We start from the raw sequence: 19,604 nt of genomic DNA, 5'->3' as shown, positions 1-19,604 counted from the left end.
GCCAAGCCTCAGTTTTCTCATTTAAGGAACAGGGAGGTAATAGTAAGACCTACCTTATAGGATTGTTATTAGGATTTAATCAGCTAATAACCTAAAATGGTACCAGGTAGATAGTAAGCCTTCAACAGGTGGTAGCTGTTATTATTAAGATATTTTAACTTGCTATAGTCTGAAACTGTCCTCCATCCAGTCCATCACACCCCATGGCCTCCCCCACTAAGCGACTACTGAACCTCTGCCCACCCCCAATTTGTCCTTAAGGCAGTCTCATGGCTCTCTAAACCCTGTTAATCTGTCCACACTCTCATACTTCATTTTATGAGATATGTGACTGACCATCCATGGTGGGACATTAATGCCCTACGCCTAGTTCAATACTATATTGAATTCTGAGAGTTGCCAAGCCTATGGTGTCCTTGAATTTCTCCATTGCGTTTTTTTTTTTTAATTTCAGATTTTACGCTGCAGAAATTGCCATCGGTCTGTTCTTCTTACAGAGCAAGGGCATCATTTACCGGTAAGTGAACACTGCTGTGCTTTCCATCTCCTCATCTCCCTCAGCTCCTCCCTTCCCTGGCTCTTCTTTTAACTGCTTTTAAAATTAGAATCCATGCTGGGGGAGGAATCCTCCAGTACTAACTTGGGCATGTGTTCTGCCAGGCAGCATCGCCCACTGCCCTGGCAGAGTTTGGGCAGCTCTATATGGTGATAGAAGATCTCGATGGACTCTGCCACCACTGATGGTTCAGAGATTCAAATGTGAGAGCAATTGCTCTAAGAGAAGGAGGCGCACCACTGGGGGCCCAGCACCTCTTTCTCTTGCCTGCGGACCCCACATTTGGGGAGTAAGCAGAGAATCTTGGCTGGCAGAATGTGATGGATCATGTTATTATGAAACAAATTTTTTTTTTTTTTGCTGTGTAACTACAACTTGGAAATGGATCTCTGAGTAGCTTGCCCTAAAAGGCAGAATTAAGTTCAGGACTTGCCATTTGCTCGTTTTTGGAGGAGGAAGTGTATGATCATAGCTGTGTGAGTCATCCCATTTTATATTTCATGCAAGGCAGACTGTTGAGCCTGAGGCTGCTATTTGTCAGTGAGTCTGGGGTGTATAATTCTCCTTACACCACATAGATGCAGATGGCATAGACAGTGCAGACTTGGGCTGGTTTGTTATGCAGGAGGGGCTGGCAGGGGCATGGGGTTTCCAAAGGGCACGTGGCACAGGCGAGAGTCTGTTAAAAGATCATGAAGCGCCATAAAGTCCATTTCATTCATTCATTTGACAAGCATTTATCAAAAGCCTACTATGTGCTAGGCACTCTTCTCAGTGGTGGAGATAGAGCAGTGAAGAAGATATACAAAACCCCTGCCTTTGTAGAACTTATATTCTAGTGGTGGGGGTCAGATATGTAAATCATAAAGATATAGTCTGTCAAGTAGATGAGTGCTGTGGAGAAAAATCAAGCAGAGGAGGGGCTGGTGGGTGCTGGGTGGTGGTGGGTTCCCTGTCATTCTGTAGAGAGCATGGGATTAGGGTCTAGAGAGTTAGGGGGACCTCAGAGTCCTGGGCCTCTTGCTGCAACTGAAAGGTATGGGGCTAAAAAGCGTAAGGAGTTAGCCCTGGTGGTCTCAAGGCAGATAGGAAGGTGAGCCTATGGGTTCTGGTGGGATGGAGGGCTGGAAGGTGGGAGCCTTGCAGGAAGCCTGCTGAGTCCTGGGGCTCTTTTCACTCTTTGAAGTGGCAATGAGTCCAGTGGGGCAAGGACAATCCTACCCTGAATGCATAGAGTCCCCACTCTCTCTGTTTACTCCTGGTAATGGAAGGATAAAGGTCAGGAAGAGGAGTGTTCACCTGGCACTGGCGCGTGGGTGATCTCAGTGAAGAAATAGAAACAGAGAGAAGGAGAATTCAAACTGTAAATGGTGTGGTCTTGTGCCTGTGCTTGCCCTCAATGAACACGGCTCACCATGTGAGTGTGAGATGGGCTGGTGAAGCCTCTAATTCCCTCAGTTCCCCCTTCCTCTGTCATAGTGGGAGCATCTTGGACCGAATGTAATTCTGGTGTTGAAAGATACACATTATCTTCTGTATGACATGACCCCTAAACTCAAGCCAATGACTTCCATTGGTGCTTAACCAAAGAAACAGGAATCATGGGTAATTGTTCACTCAACGTGATTTTCACCTTCTGTGCTGCCCCCAGAAGCTACTCCTATAGAGGATGGGCCTCCCGTAGAATAGAACCAGCCACTCGACGATTGCTGAGAAGATTAAACATGAGACCGCAAGTTTATTGGAAGAAAATCCAGTCCCAGGGGAGCTTCCAGGAGAGGAAATAATTAGACTTCTTGTCAACTTGGTTGGGATTCAGAGCCAAGTTTCCAATCTAGTAAGAAAGTGGATTGGGATCTGGGATCCATGGATCCAGAACATTGACCATTCGAGTCGTAAAACCCAAAGATTAGCATTTCAGGTGCTAAGACCATATCTAACTCCCAAAGCTCTTTCTCCTAACTACACATTCTCCCCTTCTTCCTCCACTATTCGTATGTTTTTTAGGGGACATTTATCACTGTTTTAAGCCTCTGAGTATCTGAACCCCTTTCATTGTATATAGGAACAGAGTCCATCTCTTAATATACAGATTGGAAATACCAGATACTTTCACGGCCTCCCTGCAGCAAGGGCAGGCCCACTTCCCAGGCTCTGACACTTGTCACACTCACTCAAGATGTTGAATCAGCAGTTAGTGACCAAGAAAGCAGAAACTGCAGCATTGAGAGTGGCCACGGGAATCAGGTACATATAGTTTTCAGAGGCATGAGGGGAAGCAGTTAGCAGCAACACCCAGAGTCCAGCAGTAGGGCTTCCTGAAACAAAGGGTGATGTTTGTGCCCAATGGTGGTATCAGTGACATCTTCACTGGTCCAGCTCTGTGTTGCCATTAGGTATTATTTCTAACTGGGAGCCTCCAAATCTAGTTCTCTAGCCTCCTTAGAGATTCTGTGAGCTCCCCAATACCCTTTTAAAAATTCCTTTTTAGGTCAAAATAGTTATAGTATGTTTTTGTTGCTCGCAGTCAAGACCTTTAGTTGAGGCAGAGTTTTCGAAATTGATAATCAAATGAAAACTATAAAAAAAATTACATGACAGGAGATGTATGGTTTCATAATTTTGTTGAGATTGTCTTCATGGTGGTAAAGTCTCTGAAAATGTCATAAATCCCTCCCTCCTTCATTTAGAGCTTAGTTAATTGGTCAGTTCTTAAGTAAAAGGGGTGAAGAGTTACATTAGAACTGCCCTCTCTGAGGACCGCGGCTGGAGATGTTGGGTTGGGGGAGGACCAAAGATACTTCTAAATTTAGTGTCTGATTTATTGATTGCCATCTCTGACATGTGTGTTGATTTTGCTCTTCATGGATTTCTGAAAATGAAAACAATTGCTCCAGCCCCTTTTTGAAGCAGAAACGAGGATTTATTACATTGAACAGAAGAATGCAGTGGACTATCAAGACACTACTGAGTGACAGTGAATATGACTGGGGTGTCCTCCAGCCCCAAGACCTGCTGGCTCTTGACACCATGACAGATCAAGATTTTATCACTCCCCTAGTTGCCCCAGCTGCCTGTTTTGAGACATGTGGTCAAGCTGAAAGGAATGTCTTGAGTCTCTGTTAATCAAATCACACGTAGACCTGATACGTTTGGGTAAAGTAAGTTGGACTTTGCTGCAAAGTCCAGTTTTTCAAAGTTCCAAGCTGGCATTCAGAGACCACCCATGACTTGTAGGTAATCATGAAGGCTCCATATGGGTAGTACCACGGACAGCACCAAAGAGACTGGAATGTTGCTGTTGGCAAACAGTGGATGCAACTGGGCCTCCCCTTGGATGAAGAGACCTCACAGACACAGATAGGAGATGCCAGGGTATATTTTCAAGTTGTATTCTTTTAGTTGAAAATGATGACAGCAACTCAATTCAAACTAACTTAAGTTAAAAGAGGCATTTTTTGGCTGACAAACAAGAAGTCCAGGGGGCAGATCTGACTTTAGGTCTGGATGGAGCAAGGGGCTCAAATTATAAGTATTCACTTTATCACCCTCTCTCTAGGCTCTGCTTTATCTATTAGCTTTCTTGTCTCCATCTGGTACCCCTGGCACTTCTAGACTTACATTCTGCCACCTGAGCAATCCCAGTGTAAAAAGAGCTCATGTCTTTCCTGATGGTACCAGCAAAAGTGCCAAGACTGATGCTCACTAGCTTTGATTAGCTCATACTGAGTTACGTGTCCACTCCTAAACCAATCACTGTGACCACAGGGTGGGATATTTCCACTGTCCAGGACAGGCCCACATGAGCACTCCTGGAGCCAGGAGTTAGGCTCAACACCACCAACCTTACATGGCTTGAAAATCAGGGAAGGATGGTTCTTCAAAGGACTATTAGGACACCCTCACCCCAAGATGCTAGAATAGGCAGAAACCACAATGTCCACCACCTAGTGAAGACAATTTAAGGTCGAGATCTGAATTGACCAGTAGATCCCCTCACCTCTCAGGAAGTTGCCCTTCTATTAGAAATGAGGAAGTCTGGCCCATAGATCATCTCTATTCATTGGTGCTGAAATACCAAATGTTGACACTGGAGTGGGTAGTTAGGGAGGAGGAAAGTGTATTGATACTGGAGTGACCTGATATGCTGGGAATGTGCAAGGGTCCCCCAAAATATCAAGCTCTCCTCATCAACACAGATGAAATAAAAGAATGAGAGTGTACCACATGTCCTTTAGGTTAATGCTCAAATGTCACCCTTTGGAGAGGTCCTTCCTGACACCCTGTTTAAAGTGACCTTCCCTAGCTACTCTCTATCTCATCATCATCTTTGTTTTCTTCATACCATACATCAGAACGTATAATAATCTCGCGTACACATCTGAATACTTAACTATTTTTTTCGCTGTACTGGAATTTAATCTGAACAAGACCAGGGTACTTGTCTATCTTGTTCACAGTGTATAGCTAGCTTCAAGCACAGTGCCTGTCACATAGTAGGTGGGCAAGAAATATTTTCTGATTGAAAGAATCAATGGAAACTCCTGGATCATATCCTAGGAGCTAGCCTAGGAGAGCTTGGAGCACTTGGAATTAAGTAATGTTCTTTCAATCAGCTTTTTTCTCTGTGATCCTCAGAGATATTAACAAAATATTAATCTTGTGAAAAGTATATCTTCTTATGAAATATAAGGGGTCCTTAAGTTGCAAAAGTCAACTCTTGAAATGCTTCTGGATACAGGATGCCTCCATGGACATTCTGCCCTTTATTTGGCTTGCTGTAGATCTCTTTCTTCCCAGAGCTGCTGTCTCATTGTGTCCTCGTGAGACTCTTGGCACAGTTGCTCTGTACAAAAGGAAAAACAACAGAGGTTTGCAGACCCTTCTTCATCTCCCTGCCAGTTTATAAACTGTTGGAGCGCACTCAACTTTGTGCCCCCACAACATTTAGCACAGTGTTTTACACAAAATGAGTGGTTGTTGGTTGACTTGAAACAAATAACATTTAATTAAATCCCTAAATTCTTATGTCCGCCGCAGTGACCTAAAACTTGATAACGTGATGCTAGATTCGGAGGGCCACATCAAGATCGCTGATTTTGGCATGTGTAAGGAAAACATCTGGGACGGAGTGACGACCAAGACATTCTGTGGCACTCCAGACTATATCGCCCCTGAGGTGAGAGCTGATGGGATCCCTAACGCATGTCTGCGTTGCCTCGATGTCGCCCTTGTGCTCCAAATGGCCGTGTCGTTGCTGGGGAGGGTCCGGGGCGGGGGGGGGGGGGTACCTGGCAAACAAGCTCAGGCTGGTCCTTCTCCTGTACTTGAAATGATTCCTTTGGGATCACACATGCAAATTAACTTAGCACACATCCAGAAGCTCAGGCCCAAAATATATCAAGGTTTTGGAGAAAATTTAAATAAAACTCAAAAGAACCATCCACACATCAGTAGAATTCTTCATCAAGCTGCTGTGGCTCATGGCCATATGATGCCTCCTGATTATGACATTGAAATGTTTGTTAAAAGCAGGGAAAGAAAGAGAGAGATTGACCCCTTGGGCTGATGTGTGACAGAGGGTCTGTGGATAGTAGGTATGCAGTAGCTGTGCTGGACCCTGAGAGTCTTCCTGTGATTAAGCTGTAAATGGAACAGTGAGGATTTTATTCTAATGCCTCCCCCTCCCTTCCCAAAGGAAACGGTCAGTGGCAGAATGGATTTCCCCAACATGTCATGGTACAAAAATTTGTACCAGATGATATCTTTCCTTTTTCTCTGAGTCGGTGCTCAAAAAGGTGGCATTGTGCAATCTGTTACTAGATTTTTTAGGAAAAGAACTGAGGGCGTGGCACAGAGTCTTGGAAATGCACATTCTAGAATTCCTCTCTTCTTGCCTGTCAGTCACTTGGTATGTAATAATGGTGGTGGGAGGCCCAACTAAATAACTTGGCACAAAATTTAAAACCTGCATACTCCTTTACCAAAGCTGTTCCTCCTGCAGGAGCCTAGTGTGCAGGACACACATTCACACACAAGGGTGGAAGGTTATGTGTTCAAAGTTCTTTCTTCATTGCAGCACTGAGTTTTGTGGTTTTTTTTGGAGGAAGATTAGCCCTGAGATAACATCTGTACCCATCTTCCTCTATTTTATATGTGGGACGCCTACCCTAGCATGGCTTGATAAGCATTATATAGGTCCATACCTGGGATCCACACTGGCAAACCCCAGGCTGCTGAAGCAGAGTGCACCAAGTTAACCACTATGCCACCAGGCTGGTCCCGTGATTTTTTAATAATGAAAAATAGGAGACAACCTCAACAGTTATCAGTAAAGGAATGGTTAGCTAAAACATGCTATAGTCATATTACAAAATACTACACAGCCCTTACAAAGGTCAGAATGCATCTGTACGTATGAACTTAAGCAGTGTCCATCAGTCACAGAACAGGCGATAGACTGGATTGTTTATAGTGTGGAATACTACTAGGCGTCAATTCGAAATAGTAAGTTAGATATATATGTAGATATGGAAAGATCTTCGAGACATATTCTTAAGAGAAAAAGTCACGGTACACAATAATAAATACAATGTGGTACCATTTGTGGAAAATAATGACAATGCACAGAACACTGCTAAATGTTTCCTATGAGTATGTGTATTTGCATGTAAAAGCATAGAAAATGTGGAAGATTACAGACTGAGTTTATAACGTTGGTTGCCTCTGAGGATAAGGGCATGGTAAAGGGAAATTTAGCTCATGCTGTAAATAAGTTTTTCACAAGGTAAATGTATTTGTGTATTACTCAAGTAATTAAAAAGTAATCCTTAAAAAAAATTAATTCTTTTTTTTTAGGGCCCAAGGGAGTTTTCCCTATGTGGCATCACTTGGTTTGTTCTCATTGTGTTAATTAGTTAGGACATCAGACACAGTTCCTTGATCTCCACGCCTTCAGTCATCTCTGGTTCGCAACCCTTGCTGCACTTTATGGTCACCTGAGGAGCTTTTAAAGTGTAAGGTGCCTAGGTGTCCCCGCAGGTCAATCGAATCAGAATCTCTTCAGGGTGGGGCCCCTGTCTGTGGTTTCCAAAAGTTCCTGGGGGTTGTGATGCTAGCAAGCCAGAGAAGCCCCTAGGTGTGTTGCTGGTCAAGTGGCGTCTTCCTCAGCCCACTGACTGTAGGAATAAGCTGGGTCCGGCTTTCTTCCTGGCTTTGTCACTAACTGATCACATCACCTCCAGCAACTTCTTTCACTTCCCCAGGCTCTGTTTTCCTTTGTGAAAGGATTAACTTGTCAGGTTGTCACGAGGATCAAATAAGACATGAAGTACTTTAAAAGTGTGAAAACACTTTCAGTGAGAAGCGTTCTCACAGAAAGCTTTCCCTTCAGTCTCCGGCAGTTAATTCTCCTCAGAGGGCGTGTCTGATTTTAGAGTGGAAGCCGAGGTGAGAGATGGAGTTCCGTGAACAGACCTGCACATATAGCCAGGTTTGCTCCAACACATTTGTGGAGTAAAACGAGCAATCACTGAATTAGAGAACTTTCTAGTAATAGCTAAGATTTTGAGGGCATTGTGTGTGAGAGGCACGTATTTCTCTTTCATTCTCACAAAACCCTATGACACAGGTATCATTATAAACCTTGTTTTGTAGATAAGGAAACTGAAACTTAAAGAAGTTAAATCATTTCCCTCAAAGTCACACAACCAGGAAATAGCAGTCAGGTTTCAAAGTCAAGGCTGTTTGACCCTCAAACCTTGACCCTTAACTTTTGCTATATCACCTCTTAACCCCTTTGAACCGCTTAGTTTTACACCTGTACATACTGAAGTTGGATGGTCACACAGCTATTCCAGACTTCGCCATGCTCTGACAATTTGGTAATAAGTGTCAAAAATCTGAAAACTAGGAGTCGGCCCCATGGCTGAGTGGTTAAGTTCTCGCACTCCGCTTCGGCGGCCCAGGGTTTCACTGGTTTGGATCCTGGGCGTGGACATGGCACCTCTCATCAGGCCACGCTGAGGCAGCATCCCACATGCCACAACTAGAAGGACCCACAACTAAAAATATATAACAATGTACTGAGGGGATTTGGGGTGAAAAAACAGAAAAAAAATAAGATTGGCAACAGTTGTTAGCTCAGGTGCCAATCTTTAAAAAAAAAAATCCCATTATTATAATAAAAAAAATCTGAAAACTATATACCATTTGATCCACCAATTCTACTTCTAGGAATTTCTCTTAAGGAAATAATTGGACAAATGTCCAAACACCTAATCCCAAAGAATATGAATTGTAGCGTCAGAAGAAACCTAATCAATTGGGAATTGACAAAATAGATCTTGGTATATTCATTCAATAGAAGGCTATGCAGAGGTAAAAACTGATTATGTTAATGTACAAATATTAGCATAGAAATTTGAAGTGAATAAAATACTTCATTAAAACTCTACATATTAAAGTCTTTATGTGACACACACATACACACAGAGCTTAATATTGTATCAATAGAAAAGAATCTAGAAGGTAATAGGCCAAATATCAATCATAACTTTTTTCTCGATAAAGGATTATGGGTGACTTCAATTGTATTCTCTTAGCTTATCTATATTTTTAAAATAAATCATAAAATGGTAATACATGCTATTACATTTTTTAACTTAAAAAATTTTAATTGTGGTAAAAAAACTCAAAACATAAAATTTACATCCTATCCATTTCTAAGCGCACGGTTCAGTGGTGTTAAGTATATTCACGTTGTTATGTAAATATTATTACTTTTGTAATGAGAAACAAAGACAGTTTTTCTTCTTAAAAAGGCCGCACTCACTGTATGAAAATGAAAGCTAGCACACTGTGCTCAGTGCCTCGGAAAGACCATGTGGCGTCCCCAGATGTTCCCCTGCCTGCAGGTCCCTCTGTAAAGCCTATCCATCTTCCGAAGGTAAAGAAATAGCGGGGTGGACGCCAGACGCCCTGTTCACTCTTGTAGACAGTGGCCTGCATCTGGGACTGTGATAGCCCATTTAACCTGTCACAATAGGCAGGTGGCAGGAAGAGGAAAGAACTCCCACCCCCCGCCCCCAGCGATGCTCCACTCTTATTGTAAAAGACGTGCGCCTTCAGACTCCAGTTGCGACAAAAACCTGCACGCCTCCCTGATGCAGTGCCTTCTGTTTTCCAGATAATTGCTTATCAGCCCTATGGGAAGTCCGTGGATTGGTGGGCATTCGGAGTCTTGCTGTATGAAATGTTGGCTGGGCAGGTAATCGAATTTGAAGTCATTTGTAAGGAAAGTCCTTCCCTCCCCTCATCTATACGGTTTCTTTAGAGCAAAGTGTCAACTTGATCCCAGCTCATAGATTTGAACTTCTGTAACTTCCACGGCCTTGGGGTTATCCTAATTTCGTGATCATTTTTCCTTGTCTTCTCGCTGGAAGCCCTGGAGTGTGGCCTCACTGGGGGCCCCAGGGAGGAGGGCCTGTTGCTGTGGGATGGTTGGGGAGGTTCAGGCAGGAATCTTTCTCCTCCCACCCTTGCTTCTGTCCCACAGGCTCCCTTTGAAGGGGAGGATGAGGATGAACTCTTCCAGTCCATCATGGAACACAACGTGGCTTATCCGAAGTCCATGTCCAAGGAGGCTGTGGCCATCTGCAAAGGGGTGAGTGAGCACCTTAAAGCTGGCAGCCCAGCCGCCACTTAGAGGGGTACAGCCTGCATCCTGGGCAAGGATGTCCCGCCCAGGGAGAACTCTGCCCCTCACCCACTTGCCAACCCAAGAGCTGTGGCAGGGAGCTGCTATCTCCTAGAGGAAAGGGAGCTTTTTTCTAATTTGCACAAAAGCACCGTAGAGGCCTGCCTGCAACAGCGTCTTGCTGCTGGCTGGGCTCCAGCCTCCAGCCCAGCACAGGGGAGTGCTTATTGAATGAATGAGGTAGGAAGCACAGAGACTCTGCCAAAGAGCTGGAGCCCATGGGAAGGTGCGCGAGAGGTCTGCGGCACGAATCCGTCAGCCGCCCCCGCCCCCCCCCCCCCCCCCTTAAGCAAAAGTTAAGAGCATGTAACTTTTGTCCTAAGACAATATGAAGCCATATTGAGTTTAAGGGATTCTCTGGATAAGGCGACACAAATTCAGTGTCTCCCCACCCAACACACAAACGGCTGAATAGCACGCTCCTTTGTACACATGCAGTGTATGCAGATCGCACCCACGGAGAAAGCAGGACACAGGTTGAGGGTACGGATTGCTTGTTATGCGGCTTGTGTTAGGCCAGGCCGTGCTCGCGGTGACCTGGGTGAGTCCCTGGAGATCAGTGGTCCTCACCTTTGGTGCCGTCAGGATGACCTGAAGTCGGAATGCACATACTTCAGCCTCGCCCCAGAGATTAAGTCTGGGCATCTGCAATTTGAAAAAGTCTCCAAGTGGTTTGAAAGCCACTGCTTTTAAACGTATCCTCCAAATGTGGTAACTTTTCAACTCTGATGAAAGTGTGAAAGCATCGCTGTGAGACCCCCAGAGCGTGCGGCCCAGCGATGCTGCCTCTCTAAAGCATTCCCTCCCCCCAGTCAGTGGTGCAGGTGCGTTCCCAAGGTCGCGGCATGGCTCTGCTCTCCCAGTGGGTGCCGCCTGTGTGTCCGAATAAACCACACGCACAGGGGCTGCTGGTCCTGGATCCTCGGGGTCCTTGCAGGTTTCCTAATCCCCGACCCAGCCCCGTTCTTCCCGGTTCGTCAGATGCCATGTGAGCTGGTTTGGGAGAAGAAAAGCTGGAAGATTCAGGCGGTTGGTAATCGCTGGGCCAACCTCTCAGTCTAGAAGCCCCCCTCACATCGCCTGAATTCCCACTGTTAGTGAGTCGCCTGAGCTTTGTGTTTCAGCTGCAGAGGTTACGATGCAGATATCCCTGGGGAAACCACATGTGAATTAGTCTCAATGCATAACCTCCTAAAATGAATTGGTTGAAAATATTTTCTTTGAGATTATGAGGCAGGGAGAGGGAAAATGAGAAACAGAGAGTGGAGACCCAGGGGTTCCCTAGGAACTTAGGCAAGGCCCTTGGAAAAATGAGGGCACAGACTCAAGCCAGTGCAGACCCCTGTAGACATTTTAAGGAGAGGCGAGGGAGGAGGTCATATCCTGAGCTTTGAGTTTGTTTAATAATTACCAACATTTTAAGATCAGGGGATTTCCCAAAAGCATTCAACTTTCCAGTTTCTCTTGAAAAATGCAATCTCACCAAGGCCAGCCTGGTGGCACAGCAGTTAAGTTCGCATGTTCCACTTTGGTGGCCTGGGGTTCGCCAGTTCGGATGCCGGTTGTAGACATGGCACTGCTTGGCAATTAGAGGAAGATGGGCATGGATGTTAGTTCAGGGCCAGTCTTCCCCAGCAAAAAGAGGAGGATTGGGGGCAGATGTTAGCTCAGGGCTAATCTTCCTCAAACAAAAAAAAAAAAAGAAAGAAAGAAAAGAAAAATCCAGTCTTACCATGTGGTCTGTCATTCCTGCAAAGCATCACTCAGGCAGGTTAGAAGCAAATCACTTAGCCTGGTGCTCTGCTCCAAAACCCTTAGGCTATTGTTATTACTAATACTAATGTTGGCAGGACTGTGTTACACGCCAGGCTTCTCTTGCCATTTGAGTTTGCATCCCCTGCAACAGGAATTTTAAAAATGAGCGATTTTCCAGACCAAGAGACCCTTTGCACATCTCGGCCCTTCCCCTTTCTAGGTGTGTGGTCTTGAGCAAGTTCGCATCTCCAGGCTTCTGTTTCTTTATCTCTAAAAATGAAGTCATCATACTCATTGATCAGAGTTTTTGAGAGCATTAGATGAGGTAACATAAGAGAAATGTCCTTGTGTGGTGTTGACACACAGTAGGTGCTCAATACACGCTCAGGATCTTCTCCTTCACAACTCTGCCCGGCCTGGGCAGCTGGGGTTCTAAGTGGGTCATGGAGGAGAGAGGATTTTCCAGGTCAGCTACATTCAGCTTCAGCTCCAATTAGCAGTTTCCCTGGTCCAGCAGATTTCTATTAATTTAGGACCCGTAACCTTCAGGATTAACTGGGGTGACTTTCTTACTGTTGGGTTTGGGGACCTTTCTGAGTTGAGTGGGCTGAGTCCAGTGTGGGCTCTTTCTTCAAGGTTGATGCCCCAAAGAAGGGTGATGCTCAAGCGAACAGCCAAATGCGTCCTCCTCCACAGCGGGCCCCAGGGGATGCATCTGGGATGTGATCAGAGATCGGAACAGTGATTAAATCCAGCTGTCTGCGTGGCTTCAGGCATATCAGTGGAGCGAGGGGCTGGGCGCACTCGCGTTAGTGCTGGATATTTCTGCAGTGGCTTTTCTTTGCTTGGCATCCTCCTGCTTACACGGAAGTTGAACTAGGTTTTTGAAAACAGTCCCATTCCAAATGAAAATGTCTTCTATATCCCCATCCCATTGAAGACCCTATTTTCTACCAAAAAAAAGATTAGTATAACTTTGCTCAGATTGCCACTCCCACTTGGAACAAATTTAAAGCAGACAGAAGCCAAATTGGCCACACATCAGTGTGAAAACAAGCAGAGGCTGTAGAGGACAGAGCTGTAAGAACTCCAGATCTGTGCAAAGCATGGCCCTGCTACGTTGCTGTGTGACCTTGGGCAAATGACTACTTCTCCGGACCCAATTTCTTTATCTGGAAAATGAAGACAATAGTTGCTGAGGCTTTAAAGTGTTGTTGTAAAGATGAAAGAGTGGTGAATAATGGCTGGAGAGCCTTTGACACAGAGCCTGGGCACATAGGAAGCGCTCAGTCCCCGGAAGCCATTATTGATATTCTTAGTAGTCAAGACTTCTCAGCCCTTTCTTTCCTGCATCCTAGTCCTACACAAATCTCAAGGCTTGGCCCAATTTGCTTGCCCTCCGTAAACCTTTCCTCACCAAGCCAAGCCACAAATATCTCTGGGGAAACCACATGTGAAGAGCTCTCCGAGTTCTCTTAAAAGCCCAAGTTTTGGAGCTGTCTCGGAGTCCTTGCTAGTTGCTTAACCTCTCTGAGTGTCAATTGCCTTGTCATTCCAATGGCAAAAATAATGCACCAACTCCTTGGGTTATTGTGAGAATCAGATAAGATCATGCATGTAAATAAAGAAGTAGCTTAGAACCTAATGCCCAATTATTTTTTCCCTTGGAACATAAAACATACACGGAAAGTGTGTGCTTGTGTACATGTGTATGTAGGGGGTAGTTTCTGATGACAAATTATCTTGTAAGCAAGAATCAGGCTAAGCTGAATGTCCAGTGGAGTAGGTGTGAATTGCTGTTTGTCTCTTCCCCATAATTCATAAATCCTAGCAAAAATCTAAGGCTTCTAATGTCACGGCTGCTTGGTGTCAAGTCAACTTGGGGAATCTTCTTGGACTTTTATGTTCTAATCACTTTTGCTTCCTCTTTTGATGTCCTCTTGTCAGGATATTTTTTTAAATCATCAACTCCTCTGTCTTTCCTCTCTGTGTATTTGCTGAAGTCTTGAGATCAGAGATATTTTCATGCTGCTTTGGATTCATTTACAAGAGGAAGCGTGTCTGGTTTCATCTTGGAGCATCTATTCATCTTGTTCTTTAGCACTGACTCAGAGACCCAAAGATGCAGGGTTTTGATAATTAAGTAATTTAAATGAAACACCAAAGAAACCTCAGCAGAGTGTAGTGTAATGTGTGATACAAGAGAAATGAGCTGGGCTAGGTTTTGACTATTTAATGAGCTTTCAGAAAGTAATTACTTGAAACTTGGGTCCATTTCACTAATATTTTTTCTTCTGTTTTGTCATTTTCACAAGCCCTTTACTGAGAAATGCAAATATTATCTGAATGAATTTGGCCTTTGCCTTGGTCACACTCCAGTGTCCTTGTGGTGGGAGGAGGGGAATTTGAAGATTTTGAAACTGTTCTCATTAAATGCACCAGTAATTGCATAAGACTCATTCCTAAATCAAAATGCATTGTGTGACATTTCTAACTTGAAGTTCAAGGCCACCTTCAGGCTTAGGTTTGATTCAACACAGAGATCTTGCTCTGGGACAAGTAGCAGCAGGTGCTGTCGTTGGGTCCTCCTATTATGAAGACCAGGCTAGGAAATTATCACTGGGATGAGAAGCAAAAAATAAAAATTAGTTGCGACTCTTCATTGTGCTTTCTTCCCTAATTCATTGGAGTAACCATTTCTGAGTGTCTCACATTTCCTCTTCTGAAGTTCATTAAATTCAACGTTTCTCTTTCTCTTGAAGCTGATGACCAAACACCCAGGCAAGCGTCTGGGTTGTGGACCTGAAGGCGAACGTGACATCAAAGAGCATGCATTCTTCCGGTATATTGACTGGGAGAAACTTGAACGCAAAGAGATTCAGCCCCCATATAAGCCAAAAGCCGTAAGTAAACTGTTCTCTCTGACTGTTGGGTACACACGCATAACCCGCTCTTTCCGTCTCCGATTGTGTGTGCCATCCATGCTCTCTGAGGGGCAGATGCTGATGCCTCTACTTGAATATGTCTGTGAGTGCTCACGTTTATGCACGAAGTCACTGGGTACAAAAATGAAGATCTCCATTCACACAGCCCAGCCTCTGTAAATGCAGAAAAGACAATTGAATATCGAGTTTTTGTTTTGTTGATTGAATTATTGTAACTGTCTTAGCTGGCAACTTTTTGGGAACGGTTCTTTGGTGAGGAGAGTTCAGATCCATTTTTGGACTATGATAAAGAATCTAATTTTGCCCTCGTTCTTTCCTTGGTTCGACTGTGTCATGGTTTCTTAATAGTGACATTGAAAAGGTCATGTTGTTTACCTCAACAGTATTTAAATTTAATTCTGAAACATACACTACGTCTGAGTCAGTAAATAAGACAGCAGCACCAGCCGGCTCCCGCCCAGGCGAAGCGGGATGGAGCAGAAGCTGGCGTGCTCCGAGAGCTCCTGGAGGCTCTGGGTGTAGATGTGGCTGCGTGGTACCTGTTAGAATGTAAGAAGAAGTCTCACCTTTCCCCTAGTCGTGTGCACACGGAGGGTTTTCCATCCCCCAAGCCTTAGGGCGGGGGAGTACTTGTCAGCATGAGGGAGGAGGAGTTTGCACCTCAGTAATCACAACTGCGATGATGCCGCTGGGCGATGTTTCTTTGTAGATTAAGTACAGCGGAGACCTCGTGACTTTATTAGGGGCTGTAAAAGTGCCGATGGCGGCTGAAAAGTGAACATAAACACTGTCGCCGAATCCTGACGTTGTAAGGGTCTCTGGTGTTAAGATGAAGAAAATGACGACGATAAGGGTAGTTATTTTGATATTATTATTATTAATTTCTTGGCTACTTATTATGTGCCAGGCACCATGTTAAGCACCTCACATGTAGCATCTAAATAAATCCTCGCAACAACCTGTTTGGCAGGTGCTGTTATTCCACGGAATGGAAGAAGAAATAGAGGCTCAGAGGGGTTATGTGCTCTGTCCAAGGTCACTCAGCTAGTGTGTGATGAAGCAAGGATTCAAATCCCAGACGGTCGGACTCCCTTAGAGGCAAACAGGAATGCCCAGGGGCAAAGGGCGTGTAGCTTAAGAAAGCTTCTCAGATGATTCTCCCCTCTCCTTGGTGCTGCACTTTCCCTCCGTCCCGGGTGATTAGAATCGCAGCTGTACAGCATCCTTCATGAGTGCTGTTTCTCTCTGACACTTCCTGGTGTCAGGAAGCCAGGTCCTAGAGAGGCAGCCAGATCTGCTTCATGGCCCTTCTAATTGTTGCAGACTCATATTGATATCAAATCAGCCTCCCCAGAACTGCCACCACGGGGTCCTGTTCTGTCAACCAGAGCCTCTTTCTCTGTAGGGCATCCTTCAGACATTTGCAGATGCTGGTCTTAGATCCCTGAATCCTGTGATTTCCAGGCTAAACACACCCCTACACACACACACAAGCATGTTCCATATGACGTCGCCTCCAGATGCCTATTTCTTTCCAGGTAATCAACATCCCTCTTAAAATACAGACACAAGATTGAGCACAGTATTCCTAACAGCGTCTGGCCCTCAGTGAATACAGTGGGTCCAATAAACAATCTCTTGATTATTGTGGAGCTGGTGAGCTTGGACGAGTCAGTTCTCCTCTCTGCTCCTCTGTTTCATCATCTGTAACACAGCAATGATGATGGTTTCTCCGTCAGAGGATCATTATGATGCATAAAGCTCTCAATACATGCCTGACACATAGTTGGCACTCTAGGAGAGTTCATTGTTTTTGTTAGCAGTGTCACACCTTGATCAATGTCTCAGGTGCAGAGTCTTTGAGGGGCAGAACAGTGTCGAGTCCTACTGACACTATTCTGTAAGATAATATCCGTGTGTACGCTTGGGCTTGGGGAGGGGCCCTGCACGTCACAGGCAGTATCATCGCTTTCGTTGAACCGTTTGGATAAGGATCCAAAGGCAATCTGGAAGAGAAGAACGGCTTCTCTATTCAGGAAACTGGGATCTCGGAGGTGGGGTATACAACTCATTTGGGTTTTGTGGGGCTATTCATGAGGTCTCAAAACGTGGACCTCCCCTGCTCCTCACTTGCCAGAGGCAAGATGCAAATGCTCCTATCCCCACAGTGTTGAATCCAGTGACATTTGGGGTTCATTCTCTAGTTGTAGAACTGTGGTTTTCAAAGTGTGGTCCTCAGACAAGGAGCATCACCTGGGAGCATCAGACGCTCTGAGGGGGTATGGCCCTCCAGGTGAATCCAGTCACACTCCAGGTTGAGAATTCCTGCTGGGGAGCTGACTGTTAAAAGCTCAGTCAGGGAAGCTCAGCAAAGGTCAGAGGAATGTGGCAAGGAAAAAGCTCTTTAAGAGGAAGACACTGCTTCTTGCCCAGCCTGTGGTCAGGGGCGGCTGGGGGAGGAGGGGGCGTAGCTTCCAGGAACAGGTCATAGACTCAGATGCCTAAGAGGCCAGGCAGGTAATGTAAATGAGGGAAGAGGCAGACTGGAGAGCTGACAAGCTATCTAAAAGGCTCAGGGGGTGTTCATCTCCAGCTGAACAGTTGGAAAATCCTGTTGATCATTACTAATTACCATAATCTTTTTATATTATCCGTGGTGAGAATAGCTACCTTTTTCTGAGCACCTTCTGTGACCCAGGCACTGGACTGCCAGGTTGGCCCTGCAGGGATGCAGGCTCTCCATTGCTCCATCCTCATCAGGATTTTTATATGAAATATCACTCTTTTTTGATAGACCAGCAGCAAAGTTTTAAAAATTAAACACAGTTCAAGCCCAACAAAACACACCCATGAGCCCTATGTGGCCGTGGACTGTCAGTTTGTAACCTCCAGGGTAGTCATTACTCAAAGACAGGTTGACATTTAGCCATTTCCCGTTAGTACTGGTTATTTATAACCAGAGTCCATTCTAATTGATGAAATATTTTGAATATTCTTGCTAAGCGTTAATGAATATGAAAGGTCTAGCCAGTGCCTGGCTCAGAGAAGGTGCTCAGGAAAAAGTAGCTGTTCTTATCATGTAGAATATAAGATCACAAAAATTAGTGATGATCAACAGGATCCTTCAAGTGTTCTGCATTTGACGTGGTTTCCAACCAGCCAATGCTCGAATCCCCTCACGTGGGTTTGACAATGACTTTTAGAGTACAACGACTGGGCTGCCCTATATACTTCAAGAAGTCCTGCCTCCGGCTCCAGGGCAAGAGGTGCTGCCCTTGATCTTCTTCGACTGAATTAGAAATAATAATAATAACGGACACACCACCCACTCGTTTGATTCACCCTGTGCCTGTGCCTTTCACAGAGCGAATGCTGGCTTTAGAGCCCCCCAACCCAAGGATTTCAGATTTCCTCTCCCCCACACCTTCCCAGAGGCCCGAGGCGAGTGTGTGCAGAGTGCCGTGTGCTTGCGGGATATAAAAGGCATGTCTGTGTCTGTCACCGTGCTCCTGATTCATGTGTGCTGTTAAGTAGAGTGCAGGAGAGAAAAAACACGGGGCAGCAACAGAGGATGGTACTCCCACATCACTGAAGGGTGCTGTTATTGGAGGTTCATTAAAATCATTTTAAATGGATTTTTAAGTTGTTCTCAGTGCCATCTTTCATTATGGCAAAGAGCTGTTCTCAGAGTGTCGTTCAAAGCTACGGAAATACACTAGCTTTGGTGTATGGTTTCAGGGTACAAGAGTAATTTTTTTTCAAGTGTATCTGATTGTGTCACTCTCTTGCTTGAAGCACCCCCCCCAAGCTTCCCCCAGGATAGATAATGTCTATGTTCCTTCACAGATATGACTTTTGGGGTCTTCCAGGGTCCAGCCTCTGCCCCCTCCCCAGCTTCAGCTCCTGACAAGAGCCAGCATTTCTGAGCTTCTTTCAGTTCCTCAAACATGCCCTGCCTTCTCGTTTCTTCCCGGCTTGGTCCGTGCAGAGCCCTCCACCTGGGATGCCCAAAACCCTTCCCATGCTCCCTCCACCCCCTGCCCCTCCTGGTGCCTGCTCCTTCCACCTCATCAAATCGGTAGAACGTCACCCCTCAGGGAGGCTCTTGTTTCCTGGGTAGGGATCCTTGCTAGTGTCCTCTGCACAAACTCATCACACGTTGTCGTAATTACTTGTTCAATCTAATGTCGGTCTTTTTGACTAGTGAAAGACTGTGTCTGTCTTTTTCAGTGTCAAATCCCAGTGCTCAGCATAGGGTTTAGCCTATAACAGGTGCTTAATAATTTTTACTGAATAAATGAATGGCTATAAAATAGGGTGCTGCGATGCACTGCGCTGAGAAACAAGGAATTCTGGAGGGATATATATTAGAGCATGGCGTGTTTTTCTCATGTACGGCAGGGTGTCTCAGATAAATTGGTTGTTGTGTAAGTTACTACCCTATTTATAAAGGGCTATAATTTGGGTGCTGAATTGTATCTGTCAGGGCATCATGCGGTTGTGCGGTGTGTGCTGGTGGAGTGCTGGTGAAGAATCTGAAGCTGTAACGCAGGCATCGGTGGACTTTGGCTGGAGAGGGCTGTTACTCCTG

General features: G+C 45.1%; 1 protein-coding gene across 2 annotated transcripts in view; it reads left to right on the top strand.

Moving 5' to 3' along the window:
* PRKCB (protein kinase C beta) overlaps positions 1 to 19,604 on the top strand; it is a 304,452-nt gene that overhangs the window by 264,010 nt on the left and 20,838 nt on the right. For both annotated transcript variants that reach the window (XM_044746781.2, XM_044746780.2), the window contains exons 12-16: positions 455 to 517; positions 5,597 to 5,735; positions 9,744 to 9,824; positions 10,113 to 10,220; positions 14,831 to 14,971. In XM_044746781.2, the coding sequence (XP_044602716.1) occupies positions 455 to 517; positions 5,597 to 5,735; positions 9,744 to 9,824; positions 10,113 to 10,220; positions 14,831 to 14,971 (532 nt within the window). The remainder of the gene's footprint in view (positions 1 to 454; positions 518 to 5,596; positions 5,736 to 9,743; positions 9,825 to 10,112; positions 10,221 to 14,830; positions 14,972 to 19,604) is intronic.

Source organism: Equus asinus, chromosome 14, assembly GCF_041296235.1.
Source record: "Equus asinus isolate D_3611 breed Donkey chromosome 14, EquAss-T2T_v2, whole genome shotgun sequence".
Classification (NCBI taxonomy): domain Eukaryota; kingdom Metazoa; phylum Chordata; class Mammalia; order Perissodactyla; family Equidae; genus Equus; species Equus asinus.
This window is presented reverse-complemented; position numbering and strand designations above follow the sequence as displayed.